This window comes from Equus quagga, unplaced genomic scaffold (genome assembly GCF_021613505.1).
Source record: "Equus quagga isolate Etosha38 unplaced genomic scaffold, UCLA_HA_Equagga_1.0 252_RagTag, whole genome shotgun sequence".
In the NCBI taxonomy this organism is placed as follows: Eukaryota; Metazoa; Chordata; class Mammalia; order Perissodactyla; family Equidae; genus Equus; species Equus quagga.
The window spans coordinates 2,131,870-2,152,519 of NW_025799860.1; the positions used below are offsets into that span (position 1 = coordinate 2,131,870).

At 34.8% G+C, this 20,650-nt stretch overlaps 1 protein-coding gene across 2 annotated transcripts in view; it reads right to left on the bottom strand.

Annotated features, from left to right (window-relative positions):
• LOC124233819 (DNA annealing helicase and endonuclease ZRANB3-like) overlaps nt 1-20,650 on the bottom strand; it is a 215,746-nt gene that overhangs the window by 89,735 nt on the left and 105,361 nt on the right. Inside the window, exons 4-6 of one of the 2 annotated variants that reach the window (XM_046651042.1) lie at nt 10,610-10,788; nt 7,789-8,020; nt 3,207-3,292 (exon numbers count right to left, since the gene is read on the bottom strand). In XM_046651042.1, the coding sequence (XP_046506998.1) occupies nt 3,207-3,292; nt 7,789-8,020; nt 10,610-10,788 (497 nt within the window). The remainder of the gene's footprint in view (nt 1-3,206; nt 3,293-7,788; nt 8,021-10,609; nt 10,789-20,650) is intronic. The other variant, XM_046651043.1, reaches the window with a different exon arrangement.

Sequence of the window (20,650 nt, forward strand, 5' to 3'; positions counted from 1 at the left end):
TTAAAATGCCAGGAATTGCCTTGATCTGAATTAGAATCTATGGAACCATAGTGCTTTTGAGATAAAGAAGTGAAGGAATAAGATAAAACTTTTGAAATGGAATCTGAAAGAAAATGCCTTTTGAGGAGCATGATAATAATCTAGAAATGGCTTTCTCAAGTAAACAGGAAATAAAACACAACCTCCTCAGTCATAAAGCATTTCATAAAGATACATGATTCTTTGAAACAGTGTTTGCATTAATAAGCAAGAAAGAGACAGAAATACACCTCTGTTGTCATAGGACAAGTCCTAATCAGAAAACAACAGGGCTGGCCCAGTGGCACAGCGGTTAGGTTCGCACGTTCCCCTTTGGTGGCCCGGGATTCGCCCGTTCAGATCCTGGGTGCCGACATGACACTGCTTGGCAAGTCATGCTGTGGCAGGCGTTCCACATATAAAGCAGACGAAGATGGGCATGGATGTTAGCTCAGGGCCAGTCTTACTCAGCAAAAAAGAGGAGGAAGATTGGCAGCAGATGTTAGCTCAGGGCTAATCTCCCCCCTAGCCCCACCCCCCCAAAAAAGCTTTCTGACCCCTTAGGTTTTCCTAGTCCCCAAAAGGTAAATTCAGTTAAATATGTATGTTTTATGTAGGCAAAATTTTGGCATTTTTAGACTACAAGAATTATCATTAAGAGCTTCCCAACAATATCTAGAATCACGCCATCTAGAATCATGGGCATTATATTTTAAAACTATTTATTATCATTTGTGTAGAGAAAGACAACTGACTTTTTGAGAGTAACTTTGTGCTAGGACACCTTAATGAATTCTCTTTTGTTTTAAAAAATTTTCAGCTGATACTCTCAGGTCTTCCAAATAAATAGCAACAGATGCAAATAATGATAATTTTGCCTTTTTCTTTCCAATTTTTACCTCTTTTTTTTTTTCTGAGTAATTGAAGTGATTAGCACCTCCAAAAAAGAGGTAAACTGGTGACAGGGAGCATCCTTGCCTTGGTTTTAGTGTTTCATATGATGGTGGTTTTGGGCTTAAAACACCCCCCCCCCCCCACACACACACACATATATATTGGATGTGTATATATGTATCTAAATAAACACACATATTTACTTTAAAATTAGTAAAAACTATATTCAAGGCTGGATGCTGAATTTCATCAAATTACATCTTTGCATATCTGGAGGTGATGAAATGAAGTTTTTCCTTTTCATTATTAACATGGCTAATTATATTAATACATTTCCTAATATCAAACTATGCTTGCAATCCTGATATGAATCCATTTGCATATGGTTAATATATTAGGCCTCTTAATGAGTTTCTGGATTATACTAACATTAAGGACTTACGCATTTAAAGTCTTAAGTAGAAAAGGTCTTTGTTTTCTTTTTTTCCTGCTATCTTGTCTGATTTTGGTATCAACGTTAAACTGCCTTCATACAAACAATTTGGAAGGACTCCTTCTATCTCCATGCTCTAGAGCCTTTAAAAAGCATGAGAACACCACGATCACACAGGTTATTTGAGGGAATTGCAGGAAGGAAAAAAGAAAACACACACACACATTAGGAAAAGACGTGAGAGACCCCTGTTACAGACAAAGAGCTGATTTCTATAATATATAAAGATTTCCAGTATATCACTAAGAAAACAAAAGCCAATATATTTAGTAGAACAAAGGGCAAATAACATAAGTAGACACCTAGCAGAAACAAAGTACCAATGACTCTTACATGTATGAAAAAATGCTCGACTGCATTTAATAACGTAAGAAGACAAATATGTATTAAAACCACTATCAGGTCACATTGACAAAATAAAATAATTTATATTTGAACATGTTGGCAAGGTGTGGGGGAGAGACAGTATTACTGCTGATGGAAATATAAACTGGTATAACTTCTGTGGAGCATAATTTGCAAAAATCTATAAAATATAAAAATGCACATGCATTTTGTACCAGTAATTCCACTTCAATAAATTTATCTTACAGATTTATTACCATGTGTGTGACGTGAGATATTAAAATAATTAAAGATTATTGAGTGTTCAGTACGTGCCAGTCACCGTTCAAGCCCTTTAAAAATATTAGCTAATGTCTCATAATAGCTCTCATAATAACTCTCTGAGGCAGGAATAATTATTCTCTGTTTTTAGAGCTGAAGGAACTAAGGTATGGGGAGGCAAAGCACTTTCCTAAAATAAAACATCTGGTAAGAACTGGACATGAAGATAAAACACAGGTGGTTCAGCTCTAGTTTCACATGCTCTTTGCCACTATAATATGCTACCTCTCAACATGTGAAAAGATATTCATTGCTGCACTGTGTGCAACAGCTATATACCACAAGCAAATATCTATTAATAATAGACTGCATAAATAAATTATAGCACATCCAAACAGTGGAATACATGCAGCATTTAAAAGGAATGTCAAAACTCTTTCAGTAACTGATATGTAAGGATCTCCAATAAATATTAGGACAAGACAGCAAACTACAGAACAATGTACATATTATACTACTACATATGAAGAAATACAATGAAATAATATTATACACGTAAAATCATATGTGCTTTCCCCTGCAGGGAGTACCTCCAGAAGGGTACACAAGAAACTGCCAACCTGGTTACCTGGGAAGGGAAATGGTTGGCTGGGGGACACAAGCGGAATGGACACTTTTCACTTTTGTATAAGTGCACGCTTATCTAGTTAATACAAGTAAGTAATCTCAAAAATAAAATAAGTGGGGCTGGCCCGGTGGTGCAGTGGGCTTTGGCAGCCCAGAGTTCACAAGTTCGGATCCTGGATGTGGACCTACGCACCGCTTGTCAAGCCATGCTGTTGTGGCAGGGGTCCCACATATTAAGTAGAGGAAGATGGGCATGGATGTTAGCTCAGGGCCAGTCTTCCTCAGCAACAAGAGGAGGATTGGCGGCAGATGTTAGCTCAGGGCTAATCTTCCTCAAAAAATAAACAAATAAATAAAATAAGTGGAAAGTAGAAATAAAGAAAAACTGTCATTATCTGCTCTTTTTATTTATTTTATAAATAGGTCATTCTCACAAGATTTTACTTGAAGCAATTATTCCATAGCTACCACAAGTTTGAAAAACACTGGAACAAAGAATGACTAATAAAGCTTAATGTTCTTGGTAAATATGTGAGCATTAAAACTTATAGAAAATAATCTGTCATACCTGATGCGTGCATTACAGTATCTTTTGGCATAGTCAGTCCATGTTCCAAATTTTTGTGGAAAGAGAGCTTCAATCTGCATGAACAGCTGTAACGATACAAGTATTCTCAGTATGTTGTAATATTTTCAAGTAAATTATTATTACTATGATAAATCCCAGTTGAAAAAAATCATAAAAAATGAAAAAGACAATCTACCTCTTCTTCCTCAAGGCTCCTCCTTCCCCTCGTCCTCCAATCCTGCCATCCTGCTCTTCAGGGGTAACTGCTTTCCTTTCCTTGAGTATCCATTTATTTATTTTGTATGCTTATGTAAGCATATGGATATATTCTCTTTTATTCACATGAAGAGGGCCATATTATCCATATACAACCATAATTTTGTCCCCCAAAAAAATCTTAGACATCATTAAAGTACATATATATCTACTTTTACTTACTTTTAAAAATTATACAAGCAATGTATTACTTTAATAATAAAGCACCATTTAAAGTCTGCAAAGCAATACAATATTAAGTAGATGTACTGTAAAATATTTAAACAATCTCCTAATAATGGACATATAGGCTGTTTCTAGCTTTTATGCAGTTACAAAAATTAATAAATTTGGGTAAGTCTGTGTGTGTATATGTGTTATATATAAATAAATATAGGTGTAGGTATAGGTACCTACATCTATCAATCATCTATCTATCCATCCATCCATACACCCATCTGCATTTCTATTAGATGGGTTTGTAGGGTATATTTTTAGAAATGAAACAGTGGGTTTAAGGTATATGCTTTTTAAAGCTTGATAGATGTCACTGTGTTGCACTGTAAAAAGATGGTCCCAATTTACATTTCCATCAATAGTATCATGAAATCTTTTAATTTTTATAACTTTGATAGGCTACACATAGAATTACCTTACTGTTATTTAATATACTTTTTAAAAAAACCAGTTTTATTGAGATATAATTCATATACCATTTTTATTGTTCATACTTTTAAAGTGCACAATTCAGTGGCTTTTAGTGTATTCACAAAGTCGTGCCTCAATCACCACTATCTAATTCCGGAAAATTTTTATCACTCCTAAAGTAAACCTCATACCCATTACCTGTCATTTACCATTCCCCCTCTCCCTAGTTCTGGCAACCACTAATCTACTTCCTTTCTCCATGAATTTGCCTATTCTAAACATTTCATATAAATGAAATCATATAATATCTAGCCATCGTGTCTGGCTTCTTTGACTCAGCATAATATTTTCAAGGCTCACTCATGTTGTAGAATGTATCAGTACTTCACTCTTTTTTACGGCTGCATTTTGTTTATCCATCCATCAGTTATGAACATTGGCTTTTTTTACACTTTTTGGTTATCATGAATAATGCTACTCTGAACATCTGCATACAGATTTTTTGTGAACGTATGTTTTCAATTCTCTTGGGTATATATCTGGAATGGAATTGCTAAGTCTTATGGTAACTCTATTTTTAACTTCTTAAGGAAGTGCCAAAGTGTTTTCCAAAGTGGTTTTGTTGCTTTACATCCTTTTCACATGACGACATACTACTAAATAACCACTGGGTCAAAAAGAAATCACAAGGGAAATTAGAAATCAGAAAAGACTTTGAGATAAATGAAATTGAGGAAACAACATACGAAAACGTGCGATGCAGTGAAAGTAGTTCTTAGGAGGAAATTTATATCTGTATATGCCTATACTAAAAAGAAAAAACTCAAATCAATAACGTAACTTTCCACCTTAAGATAACAGAAAAGGAAGAGCAAACTAAACCCAAAACAAACAGAAGGAATAACATCATCAAGATGAGAATAGAAATAAACAAAATAGAGAACAGAAAAACAACAGAGAAAAATCAACGAAACCAAAACTTGGTTCTTAGAAAGAACAAAATTGTAGCTAGACTGGCCAAGAAAAAATAGAGAGAAGATTCAAATTACTAAAATCAAGAATGAAAGAGGGGACATTACTATCAACCTCAAAGAAATACGAGGGATTATAATGGAATACTATGAATAAATGTATGCCAATAAATTAGATAATTTAGATGAAATGCACAAATTCCTAGAAAGACACAAAGTACCAAAAGTGACTCAAGAAGAAATAGATAACCTGAATAGATACAAATTCAGTGAAGAGACTGAATTACTAACCTAAAAACTACCAACAAAGAAAAGCTTGGGCCTAGATAGCTTTACCATTGAATTCTATCAAACATTTGAAAAAAGAAGTAATACCAATCTTTTGCAAACTCTTCTCAAAAATGGAAGAGAAGGAAACACTTTCCAACTCATTCTATGAGGTCAGTAACACCTTGATACCAAAACCAGGTAAAGATACAACAAGAAAACTACAGATCCACATCTCTTATGAATACAGACACAATAATCATCAACAAAATATTAGCAAACTGAATCCAGCAACATATAAAAGGATTATATACCATGATCAAGTGAGAGTTATTCCACAAAGCAAGGTTGGTTTACTGTCTGAAAGCCAGTTAATATTATACACCATATGAACAGAATAAGGGACAAAAACCATATGATTATCTCAATAAATGCAAAAAAAGCATTTGACAAAATTTAATAGCCTTTCATGATTAAACACTCAATAAACAAGGGATACAAAGCAACTTACTCAGCATGGTAAAAGAAATCTACAAAAACACACAGGTAACACACTTAAATGTGAAAGACCGAATGCTTTCCCCCTAAGATCAGGAGAAAAACAAGAATGTTCACTCTCACCACTTCTATTCAAAATTGCACTGGAAGTCCTAGCCAGGGAAATTAAGCAAGAAAATGAAATAAAAGGCATCTGCACTGGAAAGGAATAAGTAAAACTACCTCTATTTGCAGATGAGATGTTCTTATATACAGAAAACCCTAAGAAATCCACTGAAAAACTATTAGAACTAATAAGTGAGTTCAGCAAGGTTACAGAATACAAGATCAATATATAAAAATCAATTGTATTTCTATATACTTGTAATGAACATTCTGCAAATGAAATTAAGAACACAATTCCATTGACAATAGCATCAAAAAGAATAAAATACTTAACAAAAGAAGCATAAGACTTATATTGTGAAAACTACAAAGCACTGTTGGAAAATAATTAAAGAACCAAATAAACTGAAAGATATCCCATTTTCATGAATTTGAAGACTTAATTAATATTGCTAAGATGGCAATACTCTCCAAAGTGATCTGCAGATTCAACACAAAACCTATGAAAATCCAAGCTGGATTCTTTACCAAAATTGCCAAACTACAAAAAAGCCATATGGAAATTCAAGGGACTCAAATACCCAAAATAATCTTACAAAAGAAAAACAAAGTTGGAGGACTCACACTTCTCAGTTTCAAAACACCTAACTTAGAATTTGTAATTTTATATTTTTTTTCTTAGAGAGTCCCAAACATCTCCAAATTGTATAACTATCAGGATCCACAAAACCAGGATTTACCCTTGCTTTGGACAGTGGCTACCATGCAGGAGGGGTGAAAGTACTGGCATGTAATCACAGTGGGACACAAGGGCCTTTATTGTATTGTCAATGCTCTCTTTCTTATAGTAGGTAACCAATGGGTAAGTATTCATTTTACTATTATAATTTAAAATATACATATCTTTTTATGTCTTTCTTAAAAGACATATTTCATCTTTTTTTAATAAAAGTATAATTAATCCTATTATTCAGTGACATAATTTTGGAACATAAGTAAATTATGTAGGTTCCATTCTCCCACTTCCAGTAGGTATCCAAGAGCAAAAAAATGTAAAAGGTAAAGTTGAACATTTTACTATCACTATCCATGTGCTGTTATATGTATCTCAGAAAATTTCCAGGGTGGAGTTCAAAAGCAGAGCATTGGTAATGCTAGTAGAGATGCCCAAGATTTTTCTATGACTCAGTGGTCGTTAATAGTCTTCCCTAGGTTACACTGACCCTGATAGACCTACAGGAGTTTCATCCATCATTTCTTCTTCTCAACCCTTTAATCACTCCATACCTCACCTGCCTCTTAGAATGGTAAAAGCTAAATGGGGTATCAAACAAATGCCTTATTCCTCCATCCTAAGTAGATACCCTATCTGGTCTGCATATAAGTTGTAGTTTCTATCTTCCCAAACATGCATCTTGATGTGAAAGAGGAACAGAGAGAAGTTATGTAAAACAGTATAAAAGACATAAAGCAGATTCAGCTCCAGTCCTAAGGAGTTTATAATGTAAAATAGACCAGATAAATGAAGATCAAGACCACAGAAAACCAAAAGAACACAAATGTGAAGAATATTACAAATTTGTACTATATGACAACATTATAAAAGGAAAAACAGTTTTTTATATATACTTACAAGCATGGCTAAGGTTTACATGTAAACTGATAAAAAAGGTTATAGTAAAAGATATATTTAATCATTAGTAGCTATCTAGAAATTCCCAATGTATGCTTATGGCATTTCAGGCACGTAATTTTAAACTAAAAATTGTAAAACAAGTAATTGATTCAATTTTCTTTTCTTCTTTTTTTTTAAGCCCAAAGTATAAGGATTTTAATACCTCTTCAGGCCTTCCCAAAGCTGGAGTTCCTGTAAGAAGAATGGCTCGTTTGGCTTTCTGTACTACTGGCAGTAAAATCCTGCTGCGAGCTGCATTTCTGGACTTCATGTAGTGTGATTCATCCACTATAACTACTTGGAAGTTCTGATTATTCAATGTATCTATCAAGGTCTCTGCATCTGTGGTTAAAAGACCATAACCCAGAACTGTCACCTTGCTGGTCGATATGCTCCTAGAAAAGAAAATCCATGTACTTTAAAAATATTTCAGTGACCAATTTATTATTAACAACACAACTCTTTGGGAAGAAATACAGAGGAGAAAAAAGAAGACAAGAGGAGCTGGTACTACTGCTGAATCCCAATTTCTCTTAAGATTTTACCATCCTTAAATAGGACAAACCAGAATCCAAATTTTAAAATTTTGGTTAAGCAAACCCAAATTTTTGGTTAAATGGTCTTTGGAAGATTTTGACATCCAACAAACCACATTTTACTAGGATAAGAACATTACCTTCTAAGAATATTTGCTTCCACCCACCCAGGATCATGATGGATGCAGTGGATACTCAAATATTTGTTGACTATTCAATGAAGCCTTCCCACAAACAGGATAACAGTGGTTTTCAATCCAGGTGCTATTGGGATTTTGATCAGGAAAATACTTAGCATTGCAGGGCTGCCCAGTGCACTGCAGGGCATTTCACATTCCTGGACCCTCCCACTAAAGGCCAGTAGAGTCCTTGTCATTGTGACAACAGAAATGCCCCTGGCCCTAGGGTGATGACATGGGGAAAAGAAGAGGTGGGTACCATCTCATGCAGAGACATGTTTGGCTAAGGTGATGCCTGATCTTTTGAACTATCTCTATCATTCATACATCTCTAATATTCTTTATCACACTGTAATGTAATTATCCATTTACATATTTATCTCCCTTACTATATCAAAAGATTGGTGAAGGCAGGGAATGTGTCATTCATCTTTGTATGTACAGTGCTATGCTCCCGAAGAGTTTGTAGAATGAAATTAGACAAATAAATGCATTAAAATAAAACATATCACTTTTCTATTTCCTGTATCACTAGTGAAAAATACAGGACAGAGTCAGTCTTCTGCAGTTCTCTACCCTCTTAACAGAAAAGTCAGAGCTCCTCAATAGCCAGTACCAATATGAGAATTGCATTTTTTTTCCTTAATGACAACTGCACTTAAAGCCCTGGATAAATCTAACGAATACAGAGACATGAATTTCTTACTGTACTCAAATACCAGAAAAGCCTGCAGAAGAAAAGTATAGGGTTAATATTACTAACTTAGGCATATTGAGAGCAATATACACAAGACAAGGGCTTCAAAGGCCACTGTGGCCTGCCACGTCTTGATTACCGAATAGTCCAGGAAAAACTGACATATTCCCAAAGGACGTATGTGTATTTGTGGTAAATACATGTTGCCGCATGTTGGTATAACCCAAAGCTGTTTTTTTAAGTACCTAGAAGACACTGGGTAATTTTTTCTGCCCTTAGCTGTTATCTTCCAGAAAAGTTATACTCTGGGGTTGTAGTACTATCTAACATATCCCAAATGTTATTCAAACAGAAATACTGGCCATTATTTAATTGCAAGAGTGTATTTCCAAAATAATAATGAAAACTAGCTGACCTAAAGGCTATAAAAGATGATAGAGGAGAAATATTTTAAGAATACTTAAATGTAAACTTTTAAATAAGTTACAGCTAACAAAGTGGGTATAGAGGCCTTAATAAATTCTACATTTTATAAATTCTTAGGTTTTTAAAATTTTATGCAGTTTTATTGGAGGAGAGGAAATTTATTTACAATTATTATCTACATCTTATTTTGACTATGCAAATAGTGTCCAAATTTCCTTCGGCCCAGAAAAATGTATTTCATCGAATTAAGAGTTGCAAAGTTGAAAGAAAAAAGGCCTCCATCTTACTTTGTCTATTCCTCCTTCTACATTCACAAAGGCCAACATTTTTTCTACAAATACTCTTTATGTTAAAAATCTTACAGAATACAATACAGTACAATAATACTACAATTAAAAAATCTAAGTATTAATAGACATTTATTTCAAGTAGATATACTGCTTTTTATTTGAGGCTCAGAAATTGGTAATTTTGAACTTCTGTAAACACGTAATTTGCATGATTCACCTAGAAACTCAATGGAATAAATTATCAATATTCAAACTGATTGGTTTATTCTAATGGCTAGAAAACAAGAAAAAAACAGTAGTTACACTATTTTAGATTTTTAGTGTAAGGACTTCAAATAATCACAAAGCAAATATTTTCAATATAGAAAATATTAAAATCACAAATTAATATAATAAAGAAAATAAAACTGGTTAATATTAACTTTTACTTATATATAAAACTTGCATATTAACTAACAAATTAGAAAGCAAAACCCACCATAGTTGCCGGTAATAAAAGTTCACCAAACTTCAAGTTAATCTTGGAAAAGTTGTGAAATTTATTTTTCAACCCGCTAATAGTCAGTTTTAAGTATATTTAAGGTATATATAAAGCAGGTATATTACATGTATCTTTAAAAGTATACATATTTTATATTTACTTTTAAAATATACCATATAAAAGAGCTTACAATATTAAATATACCATTGGGGTTTAGATATATAATTCATATTTAAAAATGTAAAATAAAATTCTCCACACTACTCTCTTAAAGCTAAATTTTGATCTATAGGTGATATTTCATTCCAAACATTAGTATATAGTAAATACACAGGAAGGCTTTTATCCCCTTAAATATTAAAAAGTTGTTCTTACCCAACATCAGTTTTATTCTGAATAACATTGATTTCTTCCGGACCCAGCTCTGGGATCCATTTCTCTAATTCTTCTGTCCAAGGGTACCTCAGAGATGAAGGGACCACTATTAAAAGAGGCCATTCCTCCTTATAGAAGTAAGCAATGGCAATTGCCTGGATTGTCTTTCCTAGACCCATCTAAATTAAAAATAAACAAATTAATTAAATTAAGGCTAAAATATTTTTAAAGAAAATATTTGAGCATTATTAAAAGAATTTCCCAATGTAAAATCAATTGAATTACACAGTTAATAAAAAGCTCAAGATTATTATGACCTGTAAAGTTCATTAAGTAAATTATATTATTTTCAAACCATTTGTGATTGGACTCTGATATAAAAAGGACCCTTAATTTTACATATTCCCTATACTGGTTTCAAATAACTTAATTTTATAAAGATGTGTGTGACCATTTTAATTTCTCCTCTCACAGAACACAAGAGGAAATGCCTTACCTATACAGCACCAAATCATATTATTTTAAAGCTAGAATCAGCCCTAAATCATGTACATTTTACAAAAGAAGTAAGCACAGAGTGGTTATTTAGCTTAGTTAATTGGATGCAAAACTAGTAAGAGAGCCCACATCTCCAGTGTCTTCCCACTTTGTTGTTTTCACACTTACATATACCCTGTCTGTACACTATATTCATTTAAAAATTAGTTACTAAATGAATGTTTATAGTGGTTTTGTTCATAACAGCCAGAAACTGGAGACAACTCAAATGTGCTTCAAGCGGTGCAAGGGAAAAAACTTCATGTGGTATATCCATACAATGGAATGCTACTCAGCAATAAAAAAGCAGCAAACTATTGCTATACACAACAACATGAATGAATCTAAAATGCATTTTGCTAAGTGAAAAAAGCCAGACTCAAAAGCTACATACTATATGATTCCATTTTTATGTCATTCTGGAAATGTCAAAACAATAGGGACAGAGAGCAAACACATCAGGGGCTGGAAGGAGGGGGAGGGGGCAGCATAGGGAACTTTTCAAGATGATGGAGCTGTTCTATTATCTTGATTGTGGTGGCAGTTACATGACTGTTATGCATTTGTTAGAAACCATAGAATTCTACACTAAAAAACAGTGAATTTACCTATAAGGGTGAATTATATCTCAATAATCCTGAGTTTAAAAAACAGGAAGTAGTTACTATTGTGAACCATGAGAAAAAGAAAGACTAAAAGACATATAGGCCTTGCTTATCAGACTATTCAAAGAGAAAAAAAGACACAGAAACCTAAAACAATTAATTTAAAATTAGCTTTAAATGCTGAGTGAAATTAAGAAAAGAGAAAAAGGGAGTTATGGACTTTTAGCAAGTCTCCATTAAGAAAACGTCGTTTCGTGTATGTGTTTTTCATTTTACTACTACTATTAATGACAACAAAAGTAATCTTAGAATAATTCAAGCAAAATTATATTTATATTCATCAAACTCAAAGAGAAAAGAGAAAACTAATGTGAATTGCTTAGGGGAAAACGTTCTTTTGACTGGAATAAAGACAGCCAAAGAGAAAAATGATGAAATGAAATGTAGGGAGTGATTTTGTTTCTCATCTGGTGTATAGTAAGTGCTCAGATATTATTTGACTGCATGAGTGAATGAATAACTAAATAAAGATCAAGGACTTTAAATTCTCTGGGACAGGCAAGACCCAGGCACAGAAACGGTATGCGCAGTTTTTAAAAACGGGGAGGGAGGTAAACGAAAAACTTTTAGTCCTAGGGCAGTAATATTATTAGTTATCTTTTCAAAGTTTTGAGGCACATAACATTCAAGTATAGAGCCAAAGCTAACTCTAAAAGCTTTTAATATTGAAACAAGATCCAAGTGAAGATAAAAATTATTTTCTACCTACTATTTTAAGAATACAATTGAGTTTAAATTAGGCAGGGCTTGGTAATAGGTTAAGATAACTTAGGAAGGTAGATGTAGACACACACACAGCGCCTACATATTCTATTATAAAATTAAATCAATCATTTTACACCTTAGTATTTTATTTCTCTTTCCAAGGAACAGCGTACAACCCCATCTTCAGTCCTACATAGCCAAATTGAAGATTCACCTGATAGTGGCAGACACAGCCCTAGAGAAAACAACAGTCTACATAACTTAGTTTTGTAAATTTGAACCGAAGAGCAATTATGCACCAATATATGGTATAATGACTGCTCTGTTTCCTTGTCCTCACAGCCCTCCAATCCTCAAAGCTGAAACCACTTAAACATCAACAGATCCTGGGACCAACTTGCTTCCACGGATGCAGAAATTTAACAATTACACACCTTTACCTGGTTTGGGGTCATGAGTGTTGCTGCTTCCCCGAAACAACTCTGACCATGAGCCCAGTTCCAGGAACTGAGTCTTCACCTTATTTTGTGAGTGTGGACCATAACACAAACTCTGTGCCATAGCTGTGGGTCCCTGGTTTGGCTTCCTGCTATGGTTTCATAACCCATTTTCCTGATTTCAATTTCTCTGGAAATAGGGGTCTGTTTTGCTTCCCTAATTTTCTGGGAAATAGGATTCTCTCTCTGAGACTAAGATTCTATCACTGGGTCCTTACCTTCTGCTTGTTGCTAAATTTACTTGGTTTCAATCTCCTGTCTACCTGGACTTTTGTGCACTTCACGTAGCGTGACTAACGTGTTCTATGTTGGCCTGCCAGAAACCTACGGATAAACCAGTTATCAACATATCCTAAGCGTGTCTGCTACTGACATCAAAGATGCAGGTCTTCAATAGGGATATTTGGAAATGGGGCTTGAAACAATAGGTAGGAAAAACGTCGGGAAAAGAGAAGCTTTGGATTGAGGATAGGGGAAGAGAGAGGGAACTAGCTTTAGTACAGGTAAGAATAAGAATAATACTGGTGTGCTGGTTATCTTCTAGTTCTCTAATCCTGTCTTCTTGTATCTAATTTGCTATTACTGTATATTAAACCCCTTGAATGAGTTCTTAATTCCGGATATGTTGTTTTTCAGTTCTAAAATGTTCGTCAGAATCTGTTTAAAAATATTTTTAGATTCTTTTCAATAGATTAAATTCTCTGTTGAAAGTTTTCATTTTTTCATCTCTTTTGTCCACCTTTTCCTTAATTCTCTTGAATAAAATAATCATAGTTATTTTAAAGCCCCTCTCTGATAACACCAATATCTGATCCCCTGTGGGATCTTTCTATTACCTACTTTTTCTTTTAGTATTCAGTCATTTGGTCTTGTTTTTTCAGCATCCCTTATATTTTCTGATTGGTTTCCAGACATTATGGATGAAAAAATTATAGACACTTTGGATGATATCTTCCTTCAAGCGGAAATCAGGTTAAGTTTTCTTTTGGCAGGCAGATTGCGTACCAGCAGATACCTAATTCCTTCTAAGACTTGGTTTTAGGCTTTTAAAGAGCAGGGTTTTTTCACTTTTGCCCTTATGCCTAGGGTATGGTCTTTAATATTAGGCCATGTTCTAGAAGAGACTCCTTTGGACGATCCTTTTAGGTATGCAGATTTAAAATCTTAATGAGGAACTAAATCAAGTAAAGAAATTCACAGAGGGAAATGTCAGACTGAAATCCTATGTTCTATTATTTATTATTGGGACGGAGGTGCATGTTTCAGCAGAACTATTTCCTTGTTCTTGTAGATTAAGTTATAATATTCTTTCCCATAGAGAGGTTTAGATGTTATGTCTGAAAATTTTTGTTTATTCTTAGATGTATGTGTTTGTGTTCATTCATGTGTTCTTGTCTCATAGGAGACAAGGAACAGGGAACAGACCAGAGAAATACGGACATTCAGGCCTGTTCTTCTCTTTACTCAAGAATGAAGAGGCCACTCTTTGGGAAATATGCTGTCATACTTCCCTGATGGTCTGGCTCTTCCCCATGGATGGGAGCAGGATTTCTCCTGAAGGGAAAACACTGGGATCACGTGAGGCTGGAAAGGAGGTGGGCCTTCGATGGCATCAGGATGGGACAAAAAAATCTTCTATCTCTAAAGACAGGACATTGAGTTGAGAATGGTAGCTGAACTCAAGCAAGCCTGTACTCTACAGCATGGCTGACTGATGCCTACACGGAGGATAGCAAAAAGTGAAGCAGTGAGAAAGCTCTGCAATGGACAGAGAGGCTGTCTATGGGCAAATGCATTTAAGAATAGCCATATCTAATATTAGTAGTTAACTGTTACACTTTTAATATTGTAGTTTTATTCTTCCCAGGTCTCTAGGAAAATTTCATTAGAAGTCACAGCTTTATAAATGGGATATTATCAACAGGTAAATCTGAGTAAAGAGTATGTTCTTTGTATTATTCATATTCTTGCAACTCTTCCAAATAAAAAGCTAGGGGAAAAAAAGTTACAGTTCTACAACCTAGTAGTAACAGTTGTGCTGGGAAGAATGACAAGAGGGCTGTCCTTTATTTCAAAAGGAGGGGCCAAGAGAAATGATACTAAACTATTTCAGACAGCGCTAAAGGAAGAAAAGCTTCTAAATGCTTTTAAAATTATTTTAGAAAGTCAACATAACATGGATACCAAAACATGAAGGGGAGCACAAAACATAATCAAAGGTCAATCTCACACGTGAGTATTGGTGCAAACATTTTAAGTAGACAATTAAAATACAGAACTCAGTAGATCATTAAAAGAATAACATGACCAAGAGGAGTTCAAGTCCAGGAATAAAAAGACTATTCAACATAAGAAAGTCTGTTATGATAATTCACGATCTTAATAGATCAAAGGGAAAATGTAATATGATAATCTTTAGATGCTGAAAAGACAACTAAAAACATTCAGCTTTCATTTTTGATAAAAGCCCTTTATTAGTAACTATTACTAAAAGGACAATCTCTTCATGTGAGAAAAAGTACATATCTCAACCAAAAAAGTTGTATCATGCTTAATGGAGAAAAAACATTCCTATTAATATCAGAAACAGGTGAAAGAAATGAGAGATATAAATATTAGAACAGACAGCCAAAAATGTATTAGTAACAGATAATGTGACCAAATACTTCAAACCAAAAGAATCAATAGAAAAATGACTACTACTATTGGTAGTAACACCTAAGTAATGCCTACAGAATTTAGGCAAGTGGCTACTTCCAAATCATGATGAAAAAAGTTTGGTACTTTGGAAGGAATAATCAAAATAGAGCAAGGAAACAGAAGAGAATACAGGAACAGGCCAAATACATATGAGGACTGAGTATATGATAGAGGTTGCATTTTTAAGTCAATGAAAAAAAATGATTTATTCAATTAATGCTGTTAGGATAATTGGCTAAGAAACCAGAATATGTCCCCTCAAAATATGCCTCTTTGACACAAAAATTATTTTGAGCTGAAGGCAATTAAGAAGCAGGAAATACAGAATAAGCTCCTCCTTTCTGCCTAAAGGCAGGAAGTAAATTCTCCTTTTACTAAAGACAGACTAGAGGAATCTGCACACCAACCTAGTTAAACTAATCCTTATCTTCCTAGCTACTTCTTCACCATTTACTACCCCTAGCCCAAACCCCTTTGTCTTGTCAATTCTTCACAAATTTGTTGTTTCTTTGTCTAAATTTCATGCTCTGTCACTTCTTCAGGTCTTCGTTCTCTTGTGAAGGCTCCCATGTACACGTAAAAATTCAAAAAAATGTGCATACTTTTCTCTTTTTAATCTGTCTTTGTCGGTTAATTTTCAGACACACCCAGGGACCCCAAGAGAGTCAAGGAAAACTTTCCCTCCACTACACTAACCATTTGGAAAAATAATAAAACTGGGTCTTTGCCTCACCCCTCACTGTAAGATAATTTCCAGATAGATTAAAAATTTCCATATTTAAAAAAAACACATAAAAGTGATAGAAAAAAGATGGGTAAAAAAAAAAACTCAGAGTAGACATTTTTATTCATTATACCAAATCCAGAAAGCATAAAGGAAAATTCAAATAGAACTAAACAAAAATTTAAAATTTATATATCAGAGAGCATAAAACAAATGGAAACCAAATTAAAAAAAAATTGTAACACAAATGACGAAAGGCTAATCAATTTATGAAAAGCTCCTACCAAAAAGAAAAAACAAACAATCCAATAGAAAAATGGAGAAGTGAACAACCAACTCACAAAGAAATATGTTCAACAAATATCGAGATGCTCAATCTCACTCATAATCATAAATTAAAAAATCAAAACTATGAGAAACCATTTTGCACCTACAAAGTAAGATTAATAAAAACTAAAGATTTGGTAACATGCTGGTGACAGTTTGGGGAAACAGGCACTTGTACAGTATTGTGGGAATAAATACTGATCTGACTATCCAGCAAGTCCAACGCTTGGAATGGAATTTTTTCAGGGATATACTTGCATAGTACACTAAACCCGTAAAGAAGAGACAAGTTAGAGAAATTATGGTACATCTATACAATGAGATGATAAGAGATTTTCACATATTGAGGTATATGGGGTAACTATTCAGGTTCAAAACCCATTCAGCTTGAACTAAAGAAGCCTGACTTATGGCCCATCAAACATACATTGTAGATCAGCTGTAACCACATGGCACCACTCATCAAGCCACGCTGAGGCAGCATCCCACATGCCACAACTAGAAGGATCCACAACTAAAAATATGCAACTATGTACAGGGGGGCTTTGGGGAGAAAAAGGAAAAAAATAAAATCTTAAAAAAAAAAAGGTAAGAATACATACTTCCCCTCCTATATCCTATTGATAATGCCCTATTGGTAACCCTGGTATTAGTCACTTTCCGGATATCAGAGTCATATTGACCTACTAATTTGCAACTGAATACCTCTTTGCAACTTTGATGAATATACATCCCGGGCGTGTTTAATGTATGTTCTTTGTTCTAAAAAAGTATAAGACTACTGAAAAGCATGTTTCTCCAGAAGGCTTTCTTCCTTTCTGGAAAAGGCCTTTCTGGGTTATAATCCTCACATTGGCTCAAGTAAAACTCACCTATCTCTCTTATCTATAGACAGTTATTAGTTATTTTGCATTGATATAGATATTATGTAATCATTTTTTAAAAATGAGGTAGATCTATATACTGATATAGAATGATTGGTAAGTCTCTTGTTGCAAAATAGTATATTGAAAAGAAAAATAGTATGGTAAATATGATCCAGTTAATATTCAGAGAAAGAAAAAGGGAGAAAAATAGAGAAAAGAAGAGGGGAAGGGATGGAGGGAAGAAGGAAGGAGGGAGGACAGAAAGAACTATTAGCAGTCACCATTGGAGGATGTGACTGTAGGGATAGAGAGGGAAGGAAAATACAAACTTTGATACTGGGTATCTACCCAAACAACTTGAAATCAACAATCCAAAGTAACATATGCACCCCTATGTTCATTGCAGCACTATGCACAATAGCCAAGACATGGAAGCAACCCAAGTGCCCATCGACCAATGACTGGATAGAGAAGGTCTGGTATATAAATACAACGGAATAATAAACAGCCATAAAAAAAAAGACAAAATCATCCCATTTGCAACAACATGGATGGACCTGGAGGGTATTATGCTAAGTGAAATAAGCCAGACTGAGAAAGACAAACACCCTATGATTTCACTCATATGTGGAATATAGACAAACACATGGACAAAGAAAATAGTTCAGTGGTTACCAGGGAAAGGGGAGCGGGGGTGGGCATAGGGGCTGAAGGGGAGCACTTTTGTGGTGACAGAGGAGAAGTAATGTACAACTGAAATTTCACAACAATATAGACTATTAAGAACTCAATTAAAAAAAAAAGAAAAAAAGAAAGAAGGTCACTGAAGGACAGAAGCTATGCTGGGAGAAGCATTAGGGGCCCAGGGATGGGGGTCGCTTGTGGAGAGGAATTCCTGTGGAGACGAGGGGAGTTGGGTAGTGGGGCCTCTGACCTTCCTCTGGATGTAGGTCCTAGTTTGCTGGTCTTGGTAAAACTAAGGACAAGGAAGAGCCACAAGTGGTGAGTCGCACCCACAAGATAATCATTTTTATTGTGTCTTTTTGTTTTACACTCCACCAGTCAAATCTTCTGGTCAGGAGATCTTTTTTTTCTATTAATTAACACTCCCTATTTTTAGAACTGTTTTAAGATTACAAAAAAAGTTGAGCAGATAGCAAAGAGAGTTCTCATATTCATTCCTTCCCTGCTCATGGCTTCCCCTATTATTAACATTTTGCATTCACGTGATACATTTGTTACAATGAATGAACCAATATTGATATGTTATTATTAACAAAAGTTCATAGTTTTCATTAAAGTTCACTCTCTTTTACAGTACTATGAATTTTGACAAGTTGGTGATGTCACGTATCCACCATTACTGTGTCATACAGAATAATTTCAATGCCCTAAAAAATCCCCTGTACTCCACCTAATCATTTTTCTCACCTTCCCCTCCAAGTCCAGGTAAGCACTGATCTTTTTTGCCTTTGCCTTTTCCACAATGTCATATAGTTGGAATCATAAGGTGTGTGGCCTTTTCAGGCTGGCTTCTTTCACTTAGCAAATATGAATGTAAGGTTCTTTCATGCCTTTTCATCATAGTCCATGTCTTGTTATTGCTTAAAAGGATTCCATGGTTTGTTCAATCCATTCACCTATTGAAGGATATTTTGGTTGCATCTAGTTTGGGCAATTATAAATAAAGCTGTTATAAATAGTAATAATAATAAAAAGAAAATACAAACTTTGAGTTTATATTAAATCTTCACTGCTGTGTACATATACCCTCTGAATAAATATTACTTGCAGGGGGGCAGTAAGGGACAGAGAGAGAAAACTTCTTTTAAAAATATCCAGGAGACTCTTTGAGAAGTAGGAAATTCCTGAGTATTAAACTGGTTAAGCATTTATGCCAAAATCTGGACATCAACATGACCTTATTATAAAGTCACAGTCTACTGCTATACTATGACACTGAGGTGGGGGAGGTGCTTGGACCAGGGAGAGGGAGAGGCGGTAGGGGAGAGGGAGGAGGTGAGGCAGAGACATAAATTAAACATACATATATTTAACTGTAGAATGAAGCCAGGTAACTGAGGGTTACTGTAAAAACTCAGTAAGAACATGATTATCCTCCAGCCTGTTCCCAAGACAGACACAGATGAAAAGAAGTTAATCTTCTAACTTGCTGTTTTCTTATTTAACCTGAGGGGTGACTCAAGGATCACAAAGATTTATGAACTTATTTTGCAGAAGAAAAAGAATGCCTCTAAGGAACTTATGATCACCAGATAACCAGGCCCCAGTTGCCATTGATGCCCGGAAGTCTGATTCCCCACCCCCTTAGCTCTATAAAGACTCCCTGCTTTCTTCTTTCATTAAGGTGGATTTGAGAGAACCTATCCTCCCACCTTCTTGTTTTGGCAAATTCGAAGAAGACTTTCTCCATCTCCAAGCACCAAGTGTCTCAGTGATTGGCTTATTGTGCATTAGGCACACAAATTTGAGGTTAAGAGGTATGGTATCAGAATGAAAGAAGAGTTTTTCAAAAAAATATTGGTCAAACCCACACTTGAGGAAAAGTGAAGAAGCAAAAGATGAAGAAACCCGGGGATGCATGATTTCTTTCTTTCTTTTTTTGGTGAAGAAGATTGGCTCTGAACTAACATCTGTTGCCAATCTTCCTCTTTTCGCTTAAGGAAGATTGTCCTTGAGCTAAAATGTGTGCCAATCTTCCTCCATTTTCTATGTGGGATGCCATTACAGCATGGCTTGATGAGCAGTGCATAGGTCTATGTCTGGGATCTGAACCCACCAACTCTGGGCCGTCAAAGTGGAGCATGCGAATCTAACCACTGCACCACTGGGCCAGCCCTAGGTTGCAAGGTTTTTTATCCTACTTTTGTTGATGATTAAGTCAAAACTCAGAGTAAGTCACTGTTCCTTAATATGCTTGGATTTTCAATCTGTAACAATTGGAGACTGCACTATATTACTCATTTCTAGGCAATAAGTGGGAAGATGTATAAGGAATA